Raw genomic sequence first — 26,720 nt, forward strand, 5'->3', positions numbered from 1 at the left:
GGAGGAGGAGGAGGAGAAGAAGGAGAAGAGATTGGATTTATACCCCACCCTTCACTTGGAGTCTCAGAGCGGCTTACAAACTCCTTTCCCTTCCCCTCCCCACAACAGACACCCTGTGAGGTGGGTGGGGCTGAGAGAACTCTGACACAAACTGCTCTTTTTCAAGGACAGCTGTGCCAGAGCTTGTGACTGACCCAAGGTCACATCGGCAGGTGCAAGTGGAGGAGTGGGGAATCAAACCCGGTTCTCCCAGACCAAACTGGAAGAAGAGGAGGAGGAGGAGGAGGAGGAGGAGAAGAGGAGGAGGAGGTGAAGAAGAAGAAGCGGAGGAGGAGAAAGAGAAGAAGAAGAAGAGGAGAAGGAGAAGAGGAGGAGGAGGAGAAGAAGGAGAGAAAGAAGAAGAAGAAGAGATTGGATTTATACCCCGCCCTTCACTACCCAAAGGTGTCTCAGAGCGGCTTACAAACTCCTTTCCCTCCCCCTCCCCACAACAGACACCCTGTGAGGTAGGTGGGGCTGAGAGCTCTGAGAGAAACTGCTCTTTTTCAAGAACAGCTGTGCCAGAACTACAGCTTGCCCAAGGTCATCCAGCCAGGAGCAAGTGGAGGAGTGGGGAACCAAACCCGGTTCTCCCAGATTAGAGTCCGCGCACTCAACCACTACACCAAACTGACTCCTAGAGAACATGTCTTCATCCAGAGTGAGAGAGGAGGAGGAAGGGGAAACTGATCCCTGAGGACACAATCTGCATTTCAAAGAGGACAGAGGCAGAAGAGTAGATACAGGAAGAAAGGTCAAGTGTGCCTGTCTAGCTGTCTAGTCTCTCTTGCCACTCAGTCTGGAAGTCTGAGACAGGGGAGATCGTGCCTGGAACTTCCAGCATTACCTGCACGGAAAAGCCCTCTCAAAGAGTTCAGTTTTGCACAGTTGGCAGAAGGCCAGGAGACCAGGAGCTTTCCTGACCCCCTCGAGCAGGCTGTTCCACAGCGTAGGAGCCACAATGGAGGGAGTGCGTGACGTAGGCGGTAAGCGCCTTGGGGCAGAAGTCTATCTGGTCTGGCTCACGTTATTCCGTAAAGGGGTAGGTAAGCGGGTGCCCTCGCTCACCTGCTTTGTGAATGATTAGGGTGTCCTCAGTGCCGGGTGCCGAACTTGCCTCGACGTCATGAAGGCGCGGCTCCTCCAAAGGCAGCGACGGGGGCTCCTTTCCTAAGTGGGTGGGCTCTGGAGTCTTGGCTGGGCCGGAACTGGGGGTCAGCACCAGCCCAGGGTCCTGAGTCGAGAGAGGAATGTTTGCACAATTCAAATGTGTGCGCGTGGGTTACACTTTCAATCCTCCTAAAGCAAGGTTTCAATGCTGAGCGCCCAGTCCTCTGCGCGTTGACTTGGAAGTTAGTCCCACCAGCGCTCAGTGGAACTCGGTCCCCGATCAGGAGTGCAGCCTTAGTTAAGAGAACTGATTAAAAGGGGTTTTGTTCAACCAAAACAGAGGTCCATCCCAGTTAACTGGGTGTGAATTTTAAAACAATGTCTGCTCTTAAAAGAGGCCTTCCCCCTTCTCTTTCATCCGAGAGGGAACGCCTCTTCTAGCCGCAGCCTATAAAAGGCATTCCTCCTTCTCTCATAAACAGGAGGGAATGCCTCTTCTAGCCACATTTAAGAAAAGACATTCGTCCTTCTCTCATAAATAGGAGGGAAAGCCTCCTCTAGCCGCATCCAAGAAATGGAACTCCCCCTCCCCCACCCCCAGGAGGGAATGCCTCTACAAGCCACATGCTAGAAAAGGAACTCCCCCTCTCCCACACCCAGGAGGGAATGCCTCTACAAGTCACATGCTAGAAAAGGAACTCCCCCTCTCCCACACCCAGGAGGGAATGCCTCTACAAGCCACATGCTAGAAAAGGAACTCCCCCTCTCCCACACCCAGGAGGGAATGCCTCTACAAGCCACATGCTAGAAAAGGAACTCCCCCTCTCCCACACCCAGGAGGGAATGCCTCTACAAGCCACATGCTAGAAAAGGAACTCCCCCTCTCCCACACCCAGGAGAGAATGCCTTTTCTAGCCACATGCAAGAGAGAATGCCTCTTCCAGCCACATCCTAGAAAAGGCATTCCTTCTTTTCACATACAAGAGGGAATGCCTCTTCTAGCCCCATGCTAGAAAAGAAGAAAAAGAGGAGATAGGATTTATACCCCACCCTTCACTACCCAAAGGTGTCTCAGAGCGGCTTACAAATTCCTTTCCCTTCCCCTCCCCACAACAGACACCCTGTGAGGTAGGTGGGGCTGAGAGAGCTCTGACAGAAACTGCTCTTGTTCAAGAACAGCTCTTATCAGAGCTACGGCTTGCCCAAGGTCATCCAGCCAGATGCAAGTGGAGGAGTGGGGAATCAAACCCGGTTCTCCCAGATTAGAGTCCACACACTTAACCACTACACCAAACTGGTGTAGGTGGTCCCCCTCTCCCACATCCCGGACAGAATGCCTCTTCTAGCTACATGTTAGAAAAGGCATTCCTCATTTTCTCATAAACAGAATGCCTCTTCTAGTCACATCCTAGGAAAGACATTCCTCCTCGCATAAACAGGAGGGAATGCCTCATCTAGCCACAGACTAGAAAAGGAACTCCCCCCTCTCCCACACCCAGGAGGGAATGCCTCTTCTAGCCACATGCTAGAAAAGACATTCCTCCTTTTCTCATAAACCGGAGGGAATGCCTCTTCTAGCTACATCCTAGAAAAGGCATTCCTTCTTCTCACATATAAGAGGGAATGCCTATTCTAGTCACATCCCAGAGAAGGAACTCCCCCCTTCTCCCATACCCAGGAAGGAATGCCTCTTCTAGCCACAAGCTAGACAGGAGTGAATGCCTTTTGGGGCCACATGCCAGAAAAGGCATTCCTCCCTCTCCCATACAGAGGAGAGAATGCCTCTTCTAAGACGGTGTCTCTCCCAATGCACCGATACAGTATCTAAAAACAAATAAGACATGTTGCTCTTCAGAACAGCTGGCTCTTGTTCGTTACCAAAGGCATGCAAATTAAAACTCATATGCTTCATCAGCCCTTTAATCAGGTGGAAAGCCTCGCTTTCCCCAAAAGCGAAACCCTCCAGCAATGACGCAGGGTTTCCAAATAAACCACCCATGACTTCAGTAAAAACAGGAGAAATGACACCCGATGGAGAAGGCCAAGACATGCGCCGTCCTGAGAAGAAACTGAGGTCTCTCTTCGCCTAATACAGGATTGAGGTCTATTTTAATAGGGACATATTTTGTATTGAAGATAAAGCAGGGAGGGGACATTTAACAGTCTTGCGCTTAAAACATGAGCTCACGAAGTTGCCTTCTCCTGGATCAGACCCTCAGTCCATCAAGGCCAATATTAGCTAAGACTGGCAGCGGCTCTCCAGGGTCTCAGGCGGATGCCTTTCACATTGTATACTACTTGATCCTTTAACTGGAGATGCCGGGGATTGAACCTGGGGCCTTCTGCAGTGCAAACAAATGCTCTGCCACTGAGCCCCTACTCGGACTGGCAGCGGCTCTCCAGGGTCTCATAAGAACATAAGAGACGCCAATGTTGGATCAGGCCAAAGGCCCATCCAGTCCAACACTCTGTGTCACACAGGGGCCAGAAATACCAGGTAGCACCAGGAGGTCCACCAGTGGGGCCAGGACACTAGAAGCCCTCCCACTGTTGACCCCCCCCCAGCACCAAGATGACAGAGCATCACTTGCCCCAGAGTCCCTATCTATACCTTGTGGCTAATAGTCTCGGGTGGAGGTCTTTCACATCACCTGCAGGCCCGTAGCCAGGATTTCCCCCCCCCCAGGGGGCATTTAAATTTTTAAGGGGGCAGTTAGATTACAGTCAACTACATGAGTCGGAATGCCCGTCTTTAAAGGGGGAGGCTCCAAGCCTATGTCTGGCCCTTCCTTTCAAGGGATAGGGCAGCGAGCGCGTCAGTTCCTAGGGAAAAACAGTTACAGAGGGCATTTCATTGCCTTTTGAGTTCAATTCCACAGGGCAAGGAAGCTTAGAAGGGCACCTTCAATACATCTCCAACAATCTCCCTTTCTGCTAGCCCAGTACCACTTGGGACATGGTCAAAAATAAAGCATGGCCAGGGGTCATTTCGTAGAAAAAGAGGTGCAGGAGCTCATTAGCATCACTCATGAGCATAACTTATTTGCGTATGCCACACCCCATGACATCACCGGAAGTATGTCAGAAGCCAACACCCACTGCACACCCACTGCAACTTACCTATCTGCTTCTTGCTCCTCGAGGCCCGGGGCTGCTGGGAGCAGGGGGCGGGGCTTGTTGCATGTGCCCGCCCCCCTGGGCCCTTTACTGCCGGAGCTCCGCTCCTGTGCGCTCCTGCAGGAAATGACCCCTGGGCGTGGCTATTTGTGGGGCGGGGCCCCAAAAAGCCCCACCGTGGCTACAGGCCTGACCTACTACCCAATCCTTTTAACTGAGTTACTGGAGGTTGAACCTGGCACCACCCGCATAACGAGGATGACTGAACCAGGGACCTTCTGCATGCCGAGCAGATGACCTGCCTCTGAGCCACGGCCCTTCTCCTAAGATTGACATGGGTTGTTAGGGATTTGGTAAGAGACAGGCCCGTAGCTACAGTGGGGCATTTCGGGGCCTGCCCCCCCCCGACTTCCTCCCAAGGCCCCCCGACTTCCATTCAGCCCCCAGGTCCCCTGGCTCTCTGGGCCACCCGGAGGACTCCCAACTCTCTGGGCCACCTGGGGGACTCCCCATCGCCGCCCCTTTCCCAGCGTAGACAGGCAGACTGTGAATGCGGCAAAAGTGAGTCTTTTAAGATTTAATTTTTTTATTTTGTGATGTCAGTGCCCCCCAACTTATTTAAAGGCCCCCCAAATTACAAAATCCTGGCTACGGGCCTGGTAAGAGTTGCAAAAGCATTTAACATTTGCCCAGCTTTGTCCAGACCGGAGAATTCTCACAGGCACGTGCAGAGGCTCCATCCAGGTCCTACCTTGAGTTTGGCTTCCTCTGGCTCAGGATGCTCCGTCAGTAATTTGCTGTCAGTGGGAGGAGCTATAAAGGGGGAGAAGACACACAGTCACGGTGGGGATCCAAGCAAAGGGGGAGAGAGTCATCCCCCCCCCCTGTCTCACCTTCCTTCAGGCACTACTTGTTACCTCTCTACCCCCAATATGGTCAGGGGCCAGCGTATCTGAGGGACCGCCTTCCCCCAAATGTTCCCCAGAGAGCACTGCGATCTGGGACACAAAACCTCCTTGTGTTCCCTGGCCCTAAACCACGACACCCATCAGGCAATAGGTACGGGACAAGCGGAAGGAAATACTTCAAAAGGAAGTAATTCAATTGCTGAATTATCCAGGGGATGGTTGCGACTACAGATGGCTTTAAATGTTGGTTAGACAGATTCCTGGAGGAGCAGTCCATCTAGCCATGGTGACTAAAGAGCCTCAACATCCAGAGGCAGACGACGTCTGAATAGCAGTGCCAGGAAGCAACATCAGGGGAAGGCCTCGGCCTCTCTGCCCTGTAGTTGGCCCCCCAGGGGAACAGGTTGAGGCCACTGTGTGAGACAAGATGTTGGACTAGATGGACCCTCACTGATCTGATCCAGCAGGGCTCTTCTGAGGTTCTTGTGAGGGGAAGACCTCGGCCTCTCTGCCCTGTTGTTGACCCTCCAGAGGAACAGGTTGAGGCTACTGTGTGAGACAGGATGCTGGACTAGATGGACCCTCACTGGTCTGATCTAGCAGGGCCTGTCTGATGTTCTTATGAGGGGAAGGCCTCGGCCTCTCTGCCCTGTTGTTGACCCTCCAGAGGAACAGGTTGAGGCTACTGTGTGAGACAGGATGCTGGACTAGATGGACCCTCACTGGTCTGAACCAGCAGGGCTCTTCTGATGCTCTTATGAGGGGAAGGCCTCGGCCTCTCTGCCCTGTTGTTGACCCTCCAGAGGAACAGGTTGAGGCTACTGTGTGAGACAGGATGCTGGACTAGATGGACCCTCACTGGTCTGAACCAGCAGGGCTCTTCTGATGCTCTTATGAGGGGAAGGCCTCGGCCTCTCTGCCCTGTAGTTGGCCCTCCAGGGGAACAGGTTGAGGCCACTGTGTGAGACAAGATGTTGGACTAGATGGACCCTCACTGGTCTGATCCAGCAGGGCTCTTCTGATGCTCTTATGAGGGGAAGGCCTCGGCCTCTCTGCCCTGTAGTTGGCCCTCCAGGGGAACAGGTTAAGGCCACTGCGTGAGACAAGATGTTGGACTAGATGGACCCTCACTGGTCTGATCCAGCAGGGCTCTTCTGATATCCTTATGAGAGGAAGGCCTCGGCCTCTCTGCCCTGTAGTTGGCCCTCCAGGGGAACAGGTTGAGGCCACTGTGTGAGACAAGATGTTGGACTAGATGGACCCTCACTGGTCTGATCCAGCAGGGCTCTTCTGATGCTCTTATGAGGGGAAGGCCTCGGCCTCTCTGCCCTGTAGTTGGCCCTCCAGGGGAACAGGTTAAGGCCACTGCGTGAGACAAGATGTTGGACTAGATGGACCCTCACTGGTCTGATCCAGCAGGGCTCTTCTGATGCTCTTATGAGGGGAAGGCCTCGGCCTCTCTGCCCTGTAGTTGGCCCTCCAGGGGAACAGGTTGAGGCCACTGTGTGAGACAAGATGTTGGACTAGATGGACCCTCACTGGTCTGACCCAGCAGGGCTCTTCTGATATTCTTATGTGGGGAAGGCCTCAGCCTCTCTGCCCTGTTGCTGTCCCTCCAGAGGAACTGGTTGAGGCCTCTGTGTGAGGCGGGATGCTGGACTAGATGGACCCGTCTTAAGTTCTTGAAATCCAGCAGTGGTCTTCTCCTGCTCTTATGGAAGGACACAGTGTCTACCCTGCCCCCCTCTCATCTGTGCATCCAAACGCTACATACCAAGGGTGTCGTCTTTCACCAGTTCAGCTTCTTTCACAATTTCCTCCACACCTTCTGCACTCAGTTCTTCCACAGGTAGTGCCTGGAAAAACAGAACGAATGAAATAATGGATCAGAGGCCCATCAAGTGGCTATTAGCCACAAGGTAGAAGACTCTGACTGGGGCAGTGATGCTCTCTCTTCTTGGTGCTTGGGGGGGGGGCAAGAGTGGGAGGGGCTTCTGGAGTTCTGGCCCCGCTGGTGGACCTCCTCATGGCGCCTGGGTTTTGGCCACTGTGTGACACAGAGTGCTGGACTGAGTCGGCCGCTGGCCTGATCCAACATGGCTTCCCTTATGTTCTTAATGGAACACGCACCTGCTCTTACCCATGGGGGCTGCGCTGTGTTCCCATTCCTAAAACAAAAGGCCAGGGAATCAAAAGCTAGTTGCAGACTCCAGCCTGGGAGCTGTTTCCTCCAATCCCGGCTGCGTGGCATCTGGTTGTCGCCAGGAAGCACTCTGCATAAGCTCAGAGGCACTCTCGGCTTTGTCAGCATGGGCCCCGTGGCAGGGCTGGGGCCAGGCATCGAAAGCAGGCAGCAGGGGCTCGGCGCCAGCTCAGATACAGCCCCATGACTTGCCTGGGCAGTCAAAGATAGCAGGCAATCCCTATTCCGCAGTCAATAAGGTCCGCTCTCCAGCTCTGCCCGGGATCTGCTAGTACTTCAGCCCAAAGGCATGGTGGGTCCTGGGTGCTCTGTCATCCACAGCTGCCACTCCCCCTTCCCCATCTATTAATTTCCGCACCCTTCCTTCATTGTTCCAATCCCCTCCCCTCAGTTGCTCTGGAGAGAGGGTGGGATTTGAGAACAGGGAACTCCATTGGGTCCCATGCCATAGATTCCCCTAGGGTTGCCAGAGCCGGGTTTGGAAATACCTGGAGATTTGGGGGGGGGAGCCTGAGGAAGGCGGGGTTTGGGGAGGGGAGGGGCTTCAGTGGGGTATATTGCCAAAAGAGTCTACCTTCCAAGGTGGCCATTTTCTCAGGGTGAACTGATCTCTGTCACCTGGAGGTTAGTCGAAAATCGTCTATTTATTTATTTATAGTATTTTTATCCCGCCCTCCCCGCGAGCAGGCTCCGGGCGGCTTACATTACGTGGCACAATGTACCAAGTGCATATAAAACAATTAAGACCAATTGAAACAGTCAAACCAATTTACAAGTAAAGTGCTTGTAAAGTGTTGATAGTGGAAGTTGAGGGTAATAGTGGGCGGCTCCTAGCTGAAAGCCTGGTGGAAGAGCTCCGTCTTGCAGGCCCTGCGGAATCGCAGAAGGTCTCGCAATGGCAACCGTGATATATTTACAAAGGGAATATCACTCTTTTTATAGATTTTCAAAAAATAGATCAATATTAGGCCAGTTTGGCTGCAGATCCTGGAGGCTTTTTGTCACCTTCTGGGCATGGAGTAGGGGTCACTGGGGGTGTGGAGGGGGAGGTATTTGTGAATTTCCTGCATTGTGCAGGGGGTTGGACTAGACGACCCTGGAGGTCCCTTCCAGCTCTGTGATTCCATGGTTCTATGATTAATACTAATACTAATTAATTTCTGTACATTCATACAAGAATAAGCATCAAAAAATTATTCTACAATGTTGACAAGCACAGTCCAATAATCTAAAGCCTTTTAGCATCTCCGGGTGATTAGGCAGTTGGTTTCCTTCCTCGAACATAGCGACCTAGCAACGGTAATCCACACAATAAGAACATAAGAGATGCCAATGTTGGATCAGGCCAAAGGCCCATCCAGTCCAACACTCTGTGTTACACAGTGGCCAAAAATACCAGGTGCCATCAGGAGGTCCACCAGTGGGGCCAGGACATTAGAAGCCCTCCCACTGTTGCCCCCCCCCAAGCACCAAGAAGACAGAGCATCACTTGCCCCAGAGCCCCTATCTATACCTTGTGGCTAATAGCCACTGATGGACCTCTGCTCCATATGCTTATCTAATTCCCTTTTGAAGCCGTCCATGCTTGTAGCCGCCGCCACTTCCTGTGGCAGTGAATTCCATGTGTTAATCACTCTTTGGGTGAAGAAGGACTTCCTTTTATCCGTCACCTCGAGATTAGACTACTGTAATGCTCTCTACATGGGGCTGCCCTTGTCCCAAATTTGGAAGCTGCAGCTGGTGCAGAATGCAGTGGCCAGGCTGCTGTTGGGTCTCTCTCCACAAGAACACATCCAGCCCACGCTGGAAGCATTGCATTGGCTGCCTATAGCACACCGAATTCGCTTCAAGGTCCTGGCGCTTACCTATAAAGCCCTATATGGTCAGCGGCCTACATACCTGAGGGACCACCTTTCCCCACGTGTTCCCTGCATTCAGGGACACAAAACCTCCTAGTGCTCCCTGGCCCTAAAGAGGCCAGACTGGCCACTACCAGGGCTAGAGCCTTTTCCATGGCAGTAGCGTGCTGGTGGAACGAGCTCCCTGAGGACACCAGGGCCATACTTCAATTCCGCAGGGCCTGCAAGAGGGAGCTCTTCCACCAGGCAGTTGACCACACTGCGGTGGCTCAGTGGTTAAGACAGCTGTGAGGAGGATGTGAGCTGTTTTGGGTTCCCATTGGAGAGAAAGGCAGGGAATCAATGGAAACAAATAAATCAGCCGTCGGCCAGAGCCTTGAAGCAGAGATGCTGGAATTTGAACCCGGGACTGTCTGCATGCAAAGCTGGTGCTCTGCCACTGAACCACAGCCTCTTCCCCAAGTTTAATTTTGGTTATACTTTTCCTTTGTTTTTTACTAATTGGAATATGGATCCATGGAAATGAGTATTTTACTTATATGCAATTGTGAACTATCTCCTATCCTACCTGTTTTTGAATTCTTGAACTTTTTGAAATCCCTTGTAATGTTTTTTTTTTTTTAATTATCAATAAAATGTTGTTATAAAAATAAATAAATAACTACATCGCGGTCACCACTGACTATTTTCTACTCACTTATCTCATGCTCTCCTTGGTTATCCTCAGGGCTGTTTTTGGGCAGGAACGCACAGGAACGGAGTTCCGGCTGGCTTCCAAGTTGGCCACACCCAGCAGGAATGCATTAGCATAATAGGCCACACCCAACAACAGAAACTCATTAGGATTGGCTACATTAGGGGTGTGTGGCCTAACATGCTGCTACAAAAAAGCCCTGGTGGACCACAAACAAGGTAAACAGAATAAGAAGCAAAAGGTGGGTGTGGCTGGATGAGCACACTTCTGGTAACATGGGAGTGTTGCCTATAATGCCAATGAGCTGTGCTGTCAGGGGTGTGGCCTAATATGCTAATAGGTTTCTGCTGTTGGGTGTGGCCTATTATGCTAATATGTTCCAGCTGGGCTTTTTCCACAAAAAGAGCCCTGGATCCTTATCCTCACCTGGAGGGTAACAACCGTGGCTTCCACAAGTCCCCATTTCCTTCCCCTCCCCAATTGGCTGTCTTGATTCCACCCGTGATCACTCACCTCGGATCCGGCAATGACCCAACTGTTATTATCCGACTCCCGCGAGTCCGAGTTGTCAGCCATCTCTGCTCATGCCCCGGGGACCCACGGCTACCACCTGCGGGTTATAGACCAAGGGATCAGCAAAGCCTTCTGGTGTGTCTATTCACCCCTTATGGGATGTGTCCATGGGAAGGGACTGCAGGACTCTCACTAACAAAGCACCTTGACTGGCCTTTCCAGGAGAGGAAGATTTGACTGGCAAATTCATTCGGCATGCAAATGCAGTCAGAGCCATGCCTGGGTCAAAGCTGAATGAAAACCTCAAGGAATGGGCAAACGGCATGTTCTCATCCACACCCCACAGCTGGGAAGATCTTAGCCAGCATCCCCTGCCCCCCATATCTGCTCCAGTTTGGTGTAGTGGTTAGGAGTGGCTCTGATCTGAGAGAACCGGGTTTGATTCCCCCACTCCTCCACGTGCAACCAGCTGGGTGCAGTGTTCCCTCTAAGCTGAGTTAGTGTGTGCCAGCTCACAGTTTTTTCAGCCTCTGGCTCACACAGTTTTGTCTCAGCTCAGGGAGGAGGGCTCCAGAGCAGACTACATTTATGCAGTGGCCAAATTGCTTGCTCACAGAAGCCCCGTGAGGCGGCCTAGGCCCAAGGTCTCCCAGGGAGCTTCCATAGCAGAGCAGAGATTCGAATCTGGGTCTTCCAGACAGGGTGTGGCATCTTGTGAGCAAAAATTCTGCTTTGAGCGCTACTGGCATTTAAAGCTGTAGCCAAATCGCTTGCTCACAACTTCGCATGCCAGCAGCTCACAAAGTAGAATCTTTGCTCACAAGACGCCACCGCTTAGAGGGAGCACCGGCTGGGTGACCTTGGGCCAGTCACAAGTTCTGTCAGAGCTGTTCTCCCAAGAGCAGTCCTTGAGAGAGCTCTCTCAGCCCCACCTCCCTCCCAGGGTGTCTGTCGTGGGGAGGGGAAGGAGCTTGTAAGCCGCTCTGAGACTTCTTCAGGTAGTGAAGGACAGGGTGTAAATCCAGTCTCCTCTTCTTCTTCCTCTCCCCTTGCCTCCCGAGCCCATATTCCTTCTCTACCTATGCAGGCACTGGGCAGGGTGACCAACGCTGGGTTTGGAAGTTTCTGGAGATTTCTGAGTGAAGCCTGAGGAGGCCGGGGTTTGGGGAGAGGAAGGACCCTAGCAGGTTACAAGGCCACAGAGTCCACCCTCCAAAACAGCCATTTCCTCCAAGGGAACTGGTCTCTGTAGTCTGGGGATCAGTGATAATGCTGGGAGTTCCCCAGGCCCTACCTGGAGGTTGGGAACCCTGGCACTGAGCCGTTAAACTACTGAGTGGCCAAGACTGGGGGCTGAAAGGTCATAGAACCATAGAGTTGTAAGGTACCCCCCAGGGTCATCTAGTCCACCCCCCTGCATTATGCAGGAAATCCACAAGTACCTCCCCCCCCCCCCCAGTGACCCCCCCTACGCCCAGGTCAGTCAGCTCCAGATTTTACCAGGCCTGTTCTGTTCTGGCTACACAGACATAACTTCATCAATCTACCTAAAGAAGAAAATATGTCCACCCGTCCGCCCATCCATCTATCCATCCATCCTGTTTGTATCCTTTCCAAAAAGAACCAGTTTGGTGCAGTGGTTAAGTGCGCGGACTCTAATCTGGGAGAACCGGGTTTGATTCCCCATTCCTCCCCTTGCAGCTGCTGGATGGCCTTGGGCAAGCCGTAGTTCTGTCAGAGCTGTTCTCTCAAGGGCAGTCCTCGAGAGAGCTCTCTCAGCCCCACCTACCTCCCAGGGTGTCTGTTGTGGGGAGGGGAAGGGAAAGGAGTTTGTAAGCCGCTCTGAGACTCCTTTGGGTAGTGAAGGGCGGGGTATAAATCCAATCTCCTCTTCTTCTTCTTTTACCTCACAGGGTGTCTGTTGTGGGGAGGGGAAGGGAGAGGAGTTTGTAAGCCGCTCTGAGACTCCTTTGGGTAGTGAAGGGCGGGGTATAAATCCAATCTCTTCTTCTTCTTCTATTACCTCACAGGGTGTCTGTTGTGGGGAGGGGAAGGGAAAGGAGTTTGTAAGCAGCTCTGAGACTCCTTTGGGTAGTGAAGGGCGGGGTATAAATCCAATCTCTTCTTCTTCTTCTTTTACCTCACAGGGTGTCTGTTGTGGGGAGGGGAAGGGAAAGGAGTTTGTAAGCAGCTCTGAGACTCCTTTGGGTAGTGAAGGGCGGGGTATAAATCCAATCTCTTCTTCTTCTTCTTTTACCGCACAGGGTGTCTGTTGTGGGGAGGGGAAAGGAGAGGAGTTTGTAAGCAGCTCTGAGACTCCTTTGGGTAGTGAAGGGTGGGGTAGAAATCCAGTCTCTTCTCTCTTCTCTTCTCTTCCTCCAGTAACCTCAGGGGAGTTTATATGGTTCTCTCCTCCTCCATTTTATCCTACATGGACCCTGGTAGGCTCAGAAACTGAGACAGGCCCAAGGTCACCACAGGGTTGCCAACTATAACACACAAGGGCTGATAGAGTTGACCTGCCGCGTTTCGGCCTGCATAGGCCTATTTGTTATAATTTGTTATTTGTACATGAGGTATAATTGGGCCCTTACATATAATTTAAAAATCTTTGTTTAATAAATACATGTATCTTTCTATATATTTCATACATTAAGCTTTTATTGTTGGCCCTCTTTTGCATTTGACTAACCTTTTTTAGGTTCTGGATTCTAGGTTTTAGGTTCAGTCCCCCCCCCCCCCCCCCCCCCCCCCGGTATTTTTGGACTGGAGGGGCCATTGGCCAGATCCAACATTGGCTTCTCTGATGTTCTTATAATCCACTTTCAGCGCATTTTCCAACTGGATTTTGCCAGTTCACAACTGTAAAAATCCAGTTGGAAAGTGCACCGAAAGTGCATTGGAAGTGGATGATTCAGTGCGTGTGTGTGTGACCGCAGCCTTGAAATGCCTGGGAAGAAAGGGGGCAGGGCCCTTGAGTGCCTTCCGGCCGGTGCTATTCTAGTTGGAGAGAGTATGCCGAGAATCCAAATCATGCCCCGTCCCCGAACGCCTGCCCCAAGCGGCAATGGGGTGGCCTCGAAAGAAAGAACCCCTGGGAGAATCCCCAAACCGATGCAGGAGACAAGCGGCGAGGGGAGAAAGACAGAGATACAGAGCAGGTGGGCACCCAAAGCCCTGCCTCAAAAAGAACAGATCCTGGTCTCCCCCCCCCCAGGAATCCAGTCTCTCTCTCCCCCCCCTCTGCAGAACAGCTGCCAGGCTACAGGAGAGTGACTTGGGGGGAAAGGATTCAAGTATATTTAGCTCCTTTTAATGCGGTGGAGCAGGTGGGGAGAGCTGGGCCGACGGGCCCGGGACGGTCTGCGGGGACGTGGCAAAGATGGTGGGCCACCACCCACACAGGGACATGCCGGGCTTTCTCCCCCCTTCCCCCCCCACGGCAGCTTTGCAGGGCGCTGAAGATGGGTCCCCGGCAGGCGGGAACGAGGCCAGCTGTCTTTGGGTCTCTCCGAGGAGGCGCCTGCGAACTCCCAGCGGATGTCATAGCAACCCTGGCAGAGATGACCTTAATAGGCGATCTGTGGAGGGCGAGGGAAGCGGGCAGGCCCCGATCCTCGGCATTAAAGCAAAACCACAAACGACGCTGGAGTCAGGCCGGCCTTTGGAAAAGGAGCTTTCGTTCAGACGGTCCCCAAGGTTTTCCTGTTTAGGTACAGCGTAGCCAGTTTGGTGCTCTGGTTAGAGCACCGGACTCTGGGATCAGCGCTCCCTCTGAGCTGAGTTAGTGTGAGTTAGCTCACCGTTCTTTAGCCTCCGGCTCACACAGTTTTGTCTCAGCTCAGGGAGGAGGGCTCCAGAGCAGACTGATTCATGCAGTGGCCAAACTGCTTGTTCACAGCTTTAATGCCCGTAGCTCACCAAGTAGAGTTTTTGCTCACAAGATGCCACAGCTTAGAGGGAGCCCTGTCTGGAAGGCCCAGATTCGGATCTCTGCTCTACTACAGAAGCTCGCTGGGTGACCTCAGGCCTAGGCCGCCTCACGGGGCTGCTGTGAGGAGGATGTGAGCTGTTTTGGGTTCCCATTGGGGAGAAAGGCAGGGAATCAATGAAGGAAACAATGGTAAAAAAGCTGACTAAACGCACAATGCTTCTTATATTTGGCAAGAGCTCTTTCCCATCACCCGTCGGCCAGAGCCTTGAAGCCACAGCCTCTTCCCCAAGTTTAATGGCAACTTTGCGCCAGACGCTTCTGGGGATGTATCCAGCTGGCCGTGAGGATTTAACGGGCCGTTCGGGGGGCTAGGGGAGAATTGTGGTTAAGAGAACCAAGCCGTGGGCAAAGGAATCTTAGGTTCAGACATCGCCTCAATTATGAATGGATTAGATGGCCTTAGGCATGCCATTTCCCTTCCCACCTGACAAACCGGTAGTACCGGCCTACCGTACAAGGATGTTGTGAGGATGACCGCCCCTCAATCAATCAGGTTGGGGGAAGCATGGATTGCCTTGCTGACGGCAAAAGAAAGTACTGTATTTGTGGCTACTTAAGTCACTTTCCCACCAATATCAGTTTTTAAGAAGAAGAGATTGGATGTGTACCCCACCCTTCACTACTCAAAAGAATCTCAGAGAGGCTTAAAAACTCCTTTCCCTTCCCCTTCCCACAACAGACACCCTGTTAGGGAGGTGGGACTGAGAGAGCTCTCCCGAGAACTGCCCTTGAGAGAACAGCTCTGAAAGAACTTATGACTGACCCAAGGTCACACCAGCAGCTGCATGTGGAAGAGTGGGGAACCAAACCTGGTTCTCCCAGATTAGAGTCCACGCTCTTAACCACTTCACCAAACTGGCTCTTAAGGTCCTTGAAAGGGGTGTTTGGGATTCAGATCCTACAGAACCCAAGAGTGGCCGTTCTTCCAGATTAATTGGGCGGTTTTTGTGCCTGCAATCTCAGTGGGGGCAGAGAAGGTATTTGACAGCTGGCGGAGTGAAACCCCCCCCAAAGGCTAGGAGAGCATAGCTGACCCACCCCCAACCATTCATCCCCAGAGAGAGGAGCGCTCATCTATTCCAGAGGAGTTAGGCGTGTTAGCCTATTGCTGCAAAATAGTAAAAAGCCCAGTAGCACCTTTAAGACAAACAAACTATATTGTAGCGTAAGCTTTCGAGAAACACAGCTCTCTTGCACCTGACGAAGAGAGCCGTGTTACTCAAAAGCTTATGCGGCAATAAAGTTTGTTAGTCTTAAAGGGTGCTACTGGGTTTTTTACTGTTTCTCATCTATTCTGTTGCTCTTACAGAGACATATCCTGGTCAAATGAACTCCTTTCCTTCCCTCAAACATAACCCCCTTCCCCAATCAGTGTTCCCGCTAAGCTGAGTTAGTGTGAGCTAGCTCACAGTTTTTTTAGCCTCCGGCACACACATTTGTGTCTTGGCTCAGGAATCCGGAGCAGACTAATTGATGCAGGAGCCAAATTGCTCCCTCACAACTTTCATGCCAGCAGCTCACCAAGTAGAATTTTTGCTCACAAGACTCCACAGCTTAGAGGGAGCGCTGTTCCCCATCAAGGAACCTTCATTAAAGGCTCAGGAGTGACGGATTGGAGTCAGGGGTGGGGGTGGAGAGCAGTGCTCCCTCTAAGTGGTGGAGTCTTGTGAGCAAAAATTCTACTCTGTGAGCTACTGGTATTAAAGTTGTGAGCGAGCAGTTTGGCTACTGCATGAATTAGTTTGCCCTGGAGCCAACGTTCCTGAGCTAAGACAAAAATGTGTGAGCTGGAGGCTACAAAACAGTGAGCTAGCTCACACTAACTCAGCTTAGAGGGAACACTGGTGGAGAGATCCCCTCCCCAATTTGAAATGAAAGCCCCCCCCTCGCTTCACAAACAACCACCCTGGATTAGTCTGTGTTTCAAATGAGGGGGACGCCCCCCTTTATGGCAACCCCCCCCCCAAAGCAAGACGCCCATCCGATAAGGGACCCACTGCAAGGGCAGAGGTGATGGGGGTGTTGCCATAGCAACCCAGCATCAGCATCCCCCAAATGACCCCGTTTTTGTCGGGCAGGGCAGGGTTCCCTAGAAGGCGGCGGGGGGGGGGGGGCGTCTGAATTTATCCTGAAGGATGGGGGAACCTCTCCCACCCCCAGTGGACGCCACTCTCCCCTCCCTCCTTGGCCACCCCTACCTTCGTCCAGCAGGGTCTCCCCCGTGCCTCCGGCGCCCCAGATCCCGACGGGGGGCCAAAGTCCCGGCTTCTGCCGAAGAGTTCGTTCCCCGAACTTCGCAGAAACTTTCCCTGCGGAGAAGAAAGGGGTGGGCCGTGTGGGTCAGGGAGCCAATCAGAGGGGCCGCCAGGGAAGACTCGGCCAGTGGTAGGGGCCGCCTTTGGTTCGGGGGCGGGGCGGAGACAAGTGCGAGAGAGGGCCCCCCCCGTCCCCCCCCCCTCACCACCATATATATATATAACTAGGCGGACGGAGAGGGCAGAGGGGGAGAGAGAGAGAGACAGGGACAGCTGGAGAGGGTGCCGGCGGGGTGGGGGGCGGGGGAGGAACTGTGCCAGACGCCCCAGCTGGTCTAAGAGAGTCCTCCTTACCCTTCCCGTCCTAGGCTGACGCAGGAATCCAGCCGCGGCAGAGTCCTGTGTAGCTCGAAAGCACGCACACGTGGGCAGTTGGAAGAAGAAGAGGAGATTGGATTTATACCCCGCTTGTCACTACCTGGAGGCGTCTCAGAGCGGCTTACAATCTCCTTTCCTGTCCCCTCCCCACAACGGACACCCTGTGAGGTAGGTGGGGCTGAGAGAGCTCTTGACAGAAACTGCTCTTTTTTCAAGAACAGCTCTGACAGAACTATGGCTTGCCCAAGGTCATCCAGCAGGTGCAAGAGGAGGAGTGGGGAATCAAAACCGGTTCTCCCAGATTAGAGTCCGTGCACTTAACCACTACACCAAGCTGAAAAAGACCGAGAGTCCAGTGGCACCTTTAAGACCAACAAAGTTTAATTCTGGGTATTAAGAAGAAGAGATTGGATTTATACGTCGCCCTTCACTACCCAAAGGAGTCTCAGAGTGGCTTACAAACTCCTTTCCCTTCCCCTCCCCACAACAGACACCCTGTGAGGTAGGTGGGGCTGAGGGAGCTCTTTCGAGAACTGCCCTTGAGAGAACAGCTCCGAGAGAACTTGTGACTGCCCCAAGGTCACACCAGCTGCTGCATGTGGAGGAGTCGGGATTCAAACCCGGTTCTCCCAATTTTGGAGTCTGTGCTCCTAACCATGATGCCAAACTGGCTCTCTAAACTGGCTGGAACTGGAGGGTTGTTTATTTATATATTTTATTCATTTCTAATGAGTGGGGAGAGATTGATAATTATACATTAATTGCTGCTGCTGTCTGTTCACTCCATTCATTTTCATGCTGCCTTTCTCACCGACGGGGACCGAAAGCGGCTTACATCCTTCTCCTCTCCTCCGTTTTATCCTCACAACAACCCTGTGAGGGAGGTTAGGCTGAGAGGTCGTGCCTTGGCCACGGTCACCCAGTGAGCTTCCATGGCACAAGACAGGATTCGAACCCGGGTCTCCCAGTTACTGGTTCGACACTCTTAACCAGTACACCAGGCTAGTAAGTGAGTCCGCCCTGGCTTCAGGAGAGAGTTAATAAACCCAGGATATTAAGACACAGTACGTCAGCGGGGTGTAATGGCTAGAGTGTCAGACTAGCATTCAGGGAGGCCCAGGTTCGAATCCCCACTCTGCCACAGAAGGCTGGGCCAGTCGCACACTCTCAGCCAAGCCTACCTCATGGGGTTGTTGTGAGGATAAAAAGGAGAGGAGATCGATGGAAGCTGCTATTGGTCACCATGGGTGAGAAAGGCAGCGTAAAAGATGAATTAAATGAGCTCCCAGGGGAATGAGCTCCCGGAAGAGATCAGGGCCCTGCGGGACCTTTTACTTTTTAATAATTAATTAATTGATTTGATTTGTATCCCGCCCTCCCTGCCGAGGCAGGCTCAGGAATGCATACAGTAATTTTTTTTAATGCATTAAAATACCAGTACATCAACACAATGCAAGATCATAAAACCATGTATGTAATCTAACAAGTAGCACATGACAAAGAAGTGCAAGTAACGTGCTGGTGGCGGTAGCATTGCCTCCTAACCCCTGTAGGCCATGATATGATGGTAACAACGAAAATATGGCCAGAGGCCGTAGCAGTTGGCATCACAGGCTGTAGAAGGTCCCGCAGGGCCCTAGTGTCTTCCAGGAGCTCATTCCACCAGTGTGGAGCCACTACTGAGAAGGCCCTGGCCCTGGTAGAGGCCAATCTGGCATCTTTCGGTCCAGGGAGGGTCAAGCGGTTTTGAGACCCCGACCTCAGTGCTCTCTGGGGAACGTATGGAGCCTGAAAGACAGAGCTCTTCCACCAGGCGTTTAACTAAGGAGCCGCATCATACACCAAGGACCTCTGCCAGCCTGTCCTGGCCTTACCATCGCTATCTTCAGCCTGTACCCGCCACATAACAAGTGACCGAACTGAGCTGGTGTGGAATTTATGGGAATTATATGGTCACCTAAATCATGTTATAAATAATCTTTGCTCCTGTTTACTCGATAACGTTCCAGCATTTTAGTTGTGTTTTAAATGACTGATATTTTACTATATGTTTATAGGTTATGATAGGTTTTAATTGTATTTTTATGAAGTATTTGTAAGCTGCTCTGAGCCTGCCTGGGGGGGGGGAGGGTATAAATTCAATCAATCAATAAATAAAAACAAAAAATAAAAACAGCATAATTATTGGTCTCCAGCTGCTACTAACAGGCCACTGAAAGGATTTGCATCCACTTCTGAATCCCCCAGCCTAAGGAAGAGAGAAGAGATTGGCTTTATACCCCGCCCTTCACTACCCAAAGGAGTCTCAGTGCTCCTTACAATCTCCCTGTGAGGTAGGCGGGGCTGAGAGAGCTCTGAGAGAACAGCTCTGAGAGAGCTTGTGACTGACCCAGGGTCACACCAGCAGCTGTATGTGGAAGAGTGGGGAATCAAACCCAGTTCTCCCAGATTAGAGTCCGCGCTCCTAACCACTACACCAAACTGGCTCCTAACTGCTACACCAAAACGCCACATGAACCATGTTTCGATTCACAGGAGCTGCTTCCAGGAGAGACTCGGAGGCTAAAAAAAGAGAATCCACAAACACGCTAATATTATTGATTTCTAACAATTTCTGTGCCGCCTTCATCTGCAAGCTGACTCATTGGTATACAGTAAACTGCCTGGGGCCTGCACATATTGTGACATAGGAAAGGGTCTCTCTGTATTCAGGGGATTCACTGGGTGTGCAGAAAAATTGTGACCGTACATTATTTATACCCTGCTTTTCTCCCCAATGGGTAGCCCAAAGCAGCTTACAATAACGTTTACCCTCACAACAACCCTGTGCGGTAGGTTGAGGGTGATCAGCCAAAGATCACCCAGGGCAGAGTGGGGACACAGAAGGGACCCAAAAGCAGCTTACAATGTTATTCTTCCTTCCAGTTTGGTGTGGTGGTTAAGTGTGCGGACTCTAATCTGGGAGAACCGGGTTTGATTCCCCACTCCTCCACTTGCACCTGGCTGGACGACCTTGGGCAAGCCCTAGTTCTGACAAGAGCTGTCCTTGAAAAAGAGCAGTTTCTGTCAAGAGCTCTCTCAGCCCCACCTACCTCACAGGGTGTCTGTTGTGGGGAGGGGAAGGGAAAGGAGTTTGTAAGCCGCTCTGAGGCACTTTTGGGTAGTGAAGGGCGGGGTATAAATCCAATCTCTTCTTCTCTTCTTCTTCATGCAGCTGCTGGTGGGACCTTGGGTCAGGCACAAGTTGTCTCGGAGCTGTTCTCTCAGGAGTAGTTCTCGGGAGAGTTCTGTCAGCCCCACCTACCCTCACAGGGTGTCTGCTGTGGGGAGGGGAAGGGAAAGGAGATTGTAAGCCGCTCTGAGACTCCTTTGGGTAGTGAAGTTGAGGGTATAAATCCAATCTCCTCCTCCTCCTGTTCTTCCATTTGAACCTTACCACAACAACCCTAGATGGTGGGTCAGGATTAGCCTGTGGTCACCCAGCCAGCTCCCACGGCAGACTGGGGATTCGAACCTGGGGTCCCTTAGATCTTGATCTGACAACTGCAATGCCACATTGGGTATGTTGACCAAAACGGGGAGGATTCCTCTTTTAAAAAAAATCCTGTTGAGGCCTCAATAGGCTCCGGGGGGCACAGAATGTTGAGAGCATTACTCAAAGGAGAGGCGTAGGGGGAGAGAGGAGGAAACAGCATTTTCGAGCTCCACAAAGCCTTGAGAATCCCAGGAGGTGGTTTTCAAACGGTCCCACCCTGCCACACCACGGTGCCCGATGGGCTCACGGTGTGTTCCTATTAATAGTCCTCATTTTTCAACACTGGGTTACGGCCAAACATGGGTAGCCCTCCAAAAGCGTCTCACGCTATCTTGATGTTTATCACCTGCCACTGGAGACTGTAATGAAAAGCCAAACAGACCGTGGATAGTCAGGTCTTTGTTGTCTGGTAACTTCTTGGTCTGTGTGTGCAGAAACACAATGCGCCTCCTCCACCACCCCTGTGGTGTCTCTCACGCAGACACTCTCTGCTGTCACAATCAGGCGTCTTGCTCAATTTGAACTCACGTCTCTCATATCCAGCTTCGGTCCTTGTCCTCGGCCCCAGCGCACCCCCCTCTTCACGTCTAGCCCCCCCAATGTCTTCCTGCCTGCGCTGACCCCATTTTGCCGCCAATGCATCACACCCCACAAAGGGCTTTGCTTCCAGCCAGAGGTGGCCCCTGCGCTTTCTTCCTCTGTCCGCTGGCGTCTCTGGCTTGTCCTTGGCAGCGCCCCGGGACTGGCACTGGGGGCTTTCCTTTGGAGAGCGAGCCAAGGAGGGTGTTTTTTTTTAAAAGGAAGCCCTCTGCCAAAGGCACCAGTTTGTCACCGGTCTTCCTGGAAAAGGACAAAGGGAAGAACACAAAACAACTCGAACGGCCTGGCAGCCCTGAGGAGGTTGTGGTGCTGAGGGGAAGGGGTCGGGAAGCAAGTTTGGGATCTGCAGGAAAGGGTATTTTTTATTGCCCGGGACCAGCAGCAGTGCCAGAGTTCCAAATCCCACAAACGATAAAGTTGGCCTCATTCACAAAAACAGTTTCAGAGGGGAGCCGTGTCGGCCTGCGGTACACGAGCTAGATTCGAATCCGGCAGCACCGTAGAGACCAACAAGATTTCGGGGGTATGAGAAGAAGAAGAGAGTGGATTTATACTCCGCCCTTCACGACCTCGAGGAGTCTCAGATCGGTTTTACAATCTCCTTTCTCTTCGCCTCGCCGCAACCGACACCCTGTGAGGTCGGTGAGGCTGAGGGAGCTCTTTCGACGACTGCTCTTGAGAGAACAGCTCGGAGAGAACTTGTGTCTGACCCAAGGTCACACCAGCAGCTGCATGTGGGGAATCAAACTCGGCTCTCCCAGATTAGAGTCTGCGCTCTTAACCACTACACCAAACGGAGGTATGGAGAGTCAAAGTGCCATCCTTCAGATACATGATGGGTGTGCTTCGAATCTTGGACACTTGTGCCCCAAAAATCTTGTTGGTCTCTAAAGTGCTACTGGATTTAAGTGTTCATAAAAGCAGTAACTTTTGGATTCTGCTTATTTAATTCATTTATACCCCGCTTTTCTCCCCAACAGGGACTGAAAGCGGCTTACATCATTTTCCTCTCCTCCGTTTATCCTCTCAGCAACCCTGTGAGGTAGGTTAGGGTGAGATAAAACAGAGAATGATGTAAGCTGCCGAACACCTCCGTTATGCTGTATGCTAACTTGCTGCACACCCTGACGGGTCACTGGTAACTCTTCCATTTCAAAGGATCTGAAGAAGTGCGTGTGCACGTGAAAGCTTATACCTTGAATAAAACTTTGCTGGTCTTAAAGGTGCCCCCCTGGACCCGAACTTAGTTCCGTTGGGGAGAAAAGCAGGATATAAATGAAGGGAGGGAGAGTTGGTGGTATGACATAGAGCATAATAACATCAGAGGAGCCCTGCTGGATCAGACCAGTGAGGGTCCATCTAGTCCAGCATCCTGTCTCACCCAGTGGCCTCAACCAGTTCCTCTGGAGGGCCAACAACAGGGCAGAGAGGCCGAGGCCTTCCCCTGTTGCTGGCCTTCCAGAGGAACTGGTTGAGGCCACTGAGTGAGACAAGATGCTGGACTAGATTGACCCTCACTGGTCTGACCCAGCAGGGCTCTTCTGGTGTTCTTATGAGGGGAAGGCCTCGGCCTCTCTGCCCTGTTGTTGGCCCTCCAGAGGAACTGGTTGAGGCCACTGGGTGAGACAGGATGCTGGACTAGATGGACCATTAGTCTGATCCAGCAGGGCTCTTCTAATGTTCTTACCAGGGGAAGGCCTCGGCGTTTATCCTCCAGAGGAACTGGTTGGCTACTACATGAGACAGGATGCTGGACTAGATGGACCACTGGTCTGATCCAGCAGGGTTCTTCTGATGTTCTTAGGTTCCATCACCGCTTTGCCACTTAATAATTAGCTCAATATGTTGACTCTCAGCTGCCACCAGTCACCAAAACACGCACAGAGCTACACATGGGTCCCACCCAAGCCCGCTTGCCCTTAAAATTATACTGTAACAGTACGGTACAAAATTTTCCTTTTAATCACACATAAAAACGAACAGTGGGGAGTCTCGTGTGTATAGACCAAACTTTTGCCCCCACCCTCACACCCCCCGCGGACGGCCAAATTGTTTCGCTGCCAAAAGTTTCGGCAGGATTTACACCTAAAAAAAACAACACGCCAGTAATCACGACCAAAGGTTTTTTTAAAAAAATTAAAAATTCAGGGGTGGGGAGATTCACCAAAACAGCAAAGGTCTTAAAAACAAACATTTAAAAAAAGAGAGAAAAAGAAAACTCCAGGAGTTTCTCCTGCATGGCTGTGTTTGAATGCCCGGCCCACCGAGAGCTTTTTTCGGGCACGATTGGTCCGTCCCGGCTCACGTGGCTACAATCCCAAGCTCCATGGCGTGACCTTCAGCCGCTTGGTTCTTTTGCTCGGCGCGGCCCCCGAAATAGTCCGGCTTGGGTGAGCCGCGGCCAACAAAACTTTTAAAATTGTGTCAGAGGATGGATGAGCTGAGTTCCGGGGACCCTCCTCCTCTTTGGAAGAACCCACGTGTGACAAAGACCGGGTACGTCAGTGCAGAAGGGAGAAGGAGCGGTTGGAACGGTGGCGGCAGCTACTGCGATTCACTGACAACCGCACCCTATCTGAGGCTGAATGCCGTAACAGCTCAGGCAGAAGCCAAGGGTGGGCTAGGCCCGTTACCATCTTTCCGCAAAACAACCCAACCTCTCTTGGGTGCGGGACAAAAGCAGGGGCTGCCCCTGGGCGCGAAGGCCGGGTGCCGCTTTGTACCATAGCGGTGGTTCCCTGGACGTAAAGGCGGGGTGGCTCCAGTGCTCTGAACCACGGGTGGGGGGTGTCGGGGGGGGGGGGGGAGGCGGAAAGGAATGCTACCGACCCTACGCTACGGACCATCAACACAGCTCTGCGATGCAGCCTTCAAAACGGCAGCCGAAATCCAAGACAATACCAGGCCGGGGATCGGTCCCGCCGGGGGAAGAAGAGCCACCAATTGAAGAGCCAAAGGGTGCCGGAAGTCCATCGACGCAGCCCCAACCCGATTCCCACCAGTCTCGTTAGGAAGGGGATCCTTCCGGCCAATCAGCAACGGGGCCGTTTGCGTATCCGTCCACAGACCAGCTGCTCGTGTGTGCGTGTTTGCGGCCCGGACGGAGCCCCAGAGAGTCCAGCGGTATAAAAACCCGGCGCCGCCCCCCGCCGCCCGTGGCCCGAGTCGCCGCCTGTCTCGCGGCCGGCTCAGCCGTCGTTGGCGGCCACCAGCTGCCCCAGGCCCTCCCGGATGTAGACCGACTGGATCTCCTTGGTCTTGAGGCAGTAGTCGCAGGCCCAGACGGCCGAGGCCTCGGTGGTCAGCAGCCCGTAGGCGCTCTCCGTCATCCCCGTGCACTCCCGGTGGAACCACTTCTGGCAGGAGGCCTCGCACAGGATGGCATCCTGGTCGTCGTTCACCTCGCTGCGGCAGACCCCGCAGGGGTACACCAGCCCGGGCGGGGGCTGGTGGCTGGGGTTGCCGGACGCCTTGCCGGGAGGGGGCGGCAGGCTGTTGGCCTCGGGGGTGCCCGCCCCGGCGTGCCCGGCGCTGTTGGGGGCGAAGGTGGGCTGGGTGCCTAAGTGGCAGAACATCTTTTTGGCATGCAGGGGGTTGAGGGGCTTGCCGCCCCCGCCGTTGTCTTCGCCGCCGGGGGGGAAGCCCGGGTCGGGGCCGGGGAAGGGGCTGGGGTTGGGCGGCAGGTTGGGGAGGCTCTGCCGCGGCATCGGCGACTGTCCGAACATGTTGGCCGGCTGGCTGAAGCGCTGGGCCATCGGGGGGCCCCCGGGGGTGTTCAGGCCGGGCCCCGGGCCCACCTCTCCTCCCCGCGGGGGCTGCCCCATGTTTGGGGAGATCATGGGCCCGAAGCCCCCCATGGGTCCTTGCATGAGCTGGCCGCCGGGAGGGCTGAAGTTCTGCCCCAGGGCCTGCCCGAAGGGCTGCCCGGCGAAGGCCATCCCGCCGGGCTGGACGTAGCCGGCGTTCTGGGGGGGCATGTTGAACGCCGGGCCCATCTGGCCGGGGCCGAAGGGGGGCGGCTGCCTCCGCATGGGCTGGGGGCCTCCCCCATAGCCGGGGGGCACCTGGGGACCCATGGCTCCTTGCATGCGGAAGTTCCCGAAGGGTCCCGGGTTGCCGAGGAAGGGGGCGGAGGCCGAGCTGACTTTGGGGGCGCTGAAGTCATCCTCGAAGGGGTTGGAGGCCACCAGGTGGTCGACCATGGGGGTCGGTGGCGGGGCGAACTCCGAGAGGTGGGAGTAGGCGGGGCCCTGCAAGGAAAAAGCAGAAAATAAGCAGGGGGGGGGGGTAGACAAACTGAGCTACATTCCAGACCCAACAAGAGGAGAATTCGGCACCGTGGCCCTTCAGACTGCAGGTGGGGGCATCATACTTATCTCCAGCCTGTCCCTGTCCTCGTTCAACAATTGAGTACCGGATCCGTTTCAAGGTGCTCGTGCTTACCTTCAGAGCCCTATGCGGCCAGGCGCCTGCATACCTGTGACCCGGCATCTCCCCTTATGAGCCCCAAAGAGCACTACGATCTGCTAACCAACATCTACCGGTAGTCCCCGGCCCCAGGGATGCCCGTCTTGCCTCGACTAGTGCCAGGGCCTTTTCTGCCCTGTCCCCTACCTGGTGAAATGAGCTCCCCTGTGAGATCAGGGCCCTGCGGGACCTTTTACAGTTCCGGAGGGCCTGCAAGACGGAGCTCTTCCGCCAGGCTTTCAGTTGAGTTAGCGGGTGTCCTTCCTTCCTTCCTTTCCTATCTATCCATCCTATCTTTCTTTCCTATCTATCTATCCTATCTATCCTTCTTATCTATCCTTCTTATCTATCCTTCTTTCCTATCTATCCATCTATCTATCCATCCATCTATCTATCCATCTATCTATCCATCTTTCCTATCCATCCATCTTTCCTATCCATCCATCCATCTATCCATCCATCCATCTATCCATCCATCCATCCTTCCATCTATCCTTCTTTCCTATCTATCTATCCTTCTTTCCTATCCATCCATCTATCCTTCCATCTATCTATCTATCTTTCCATCTTTCCATCCATCCATCCATCCATCTTTTCTATCTATCTATCCAACCATCTATCTGGCCTCCCCTTTGGTGGATCAGATCTGAGTAATACTGGAACCCAATTCTGACAGGTTACATTTGCTGAGCCTCTGACTGGATATATAGAAACGACACTGTATTTTACCTGATGTAGTTTAAACTGTTTTTATCTATCCTATCTATCTATCCTTCTTATCTATCCTTCTTTCCTATCCTTCTTTCCTATCTATCCATCTATCTATCCATCTATCTATCCTTTCCTATCTATCTATCCATCTTTCCTATCCATCCATCCATCTAACCATCCATCCATCCTTCCATCTATCTATCTATCTATCTATCTTTCCATCTATCTATCCTTCTTTCCTATCTATCTATCCATCTTTCCTATCCATCCATCTTTCCTATCCATCCATCCATCCTTCCATCCATCTATCCTTCTATCCTACCTTTTTATCCATCTT

General features: G+C 52.8%; 2 protein-coding genes across 4 annotated transcripts in view; both read right to left on the reverse strand.

Annotated features, from left to right (window-relative positions):
- Positions 1-16,766, reverse strand: part of PBXIP1 (pre-B-cell leukemia homeobox interacting protein 1) — a 32,022-nt gene extending 15,256 nt beyond the window's left edge. For 2 of the 3 annotated variants that reach the window (XM_015419117.1, XM_015419116.1), the window contains exons 1-5: positions 16,636-16,766; positions 10,444-10,540; positions 6,949-7,030; positions 5,018-5,079; positions 1,108-1,273 (exon numbers count right to left, since the gene is read on the reverse strand). In XM_015419117.1, coding sequence (XP_015274603.1) covers positions 1,108-1,273; positions 5,018-5,079; positions 6,949-7,030; positions 10,444-10,506 — 373 coding nt within the window. In that variant the 5' untranslated portion in view covers positions 10,507-10,540; positions 16,636-16,766. The remainder of the gene's footprint in view (positions 1-1,107; positions 1,274-5,017; positions 5,080-6,948; positions 7,031-10,443; positions 10,541-16,635) is intronic. The other variant, XM_015419119.1, reaches the window with a different exon arrangement.
- A 7,443-nt stretch (positions 16,767-24,209) lies between these two features.
- The window catches only part of PYGO2 (pygopus family PHD finger 2), a 7,192-nt gene continuing 4,681 nt past the window's right edge, over positions 24,210-26,720 (reverse strand). Inside the window, exon 2 of the mRNA XM_015419134.1 lies at positions 24,210-25,455. Within this exon, the coding sequence (XP_015274620.1) occupies positions 24,394-25,455 (1,062 nt within the window). The 3' untranslated portion in view covers positions 24,210-24,393. The remainder of the gene's footprint in view (positions 25,456-26,720) is intronic.

The sequence above is a fragment of the Gekko japonicus genome, unplaced genomic scaffold, assembly GCF_001447785.1.
Source record: "Gekko japonicus isolate JY-2015 unplaced genomic scaffold, Gekko_japonicus_V1.1 scaffold25, whole genome shotgun sequence".
Lineage (NCBI taxonomy): Eukaryota > Metazoa > Chordata > Lepidosauria > Squamata > Gekkonidae > Gekko > Gekko japonicus.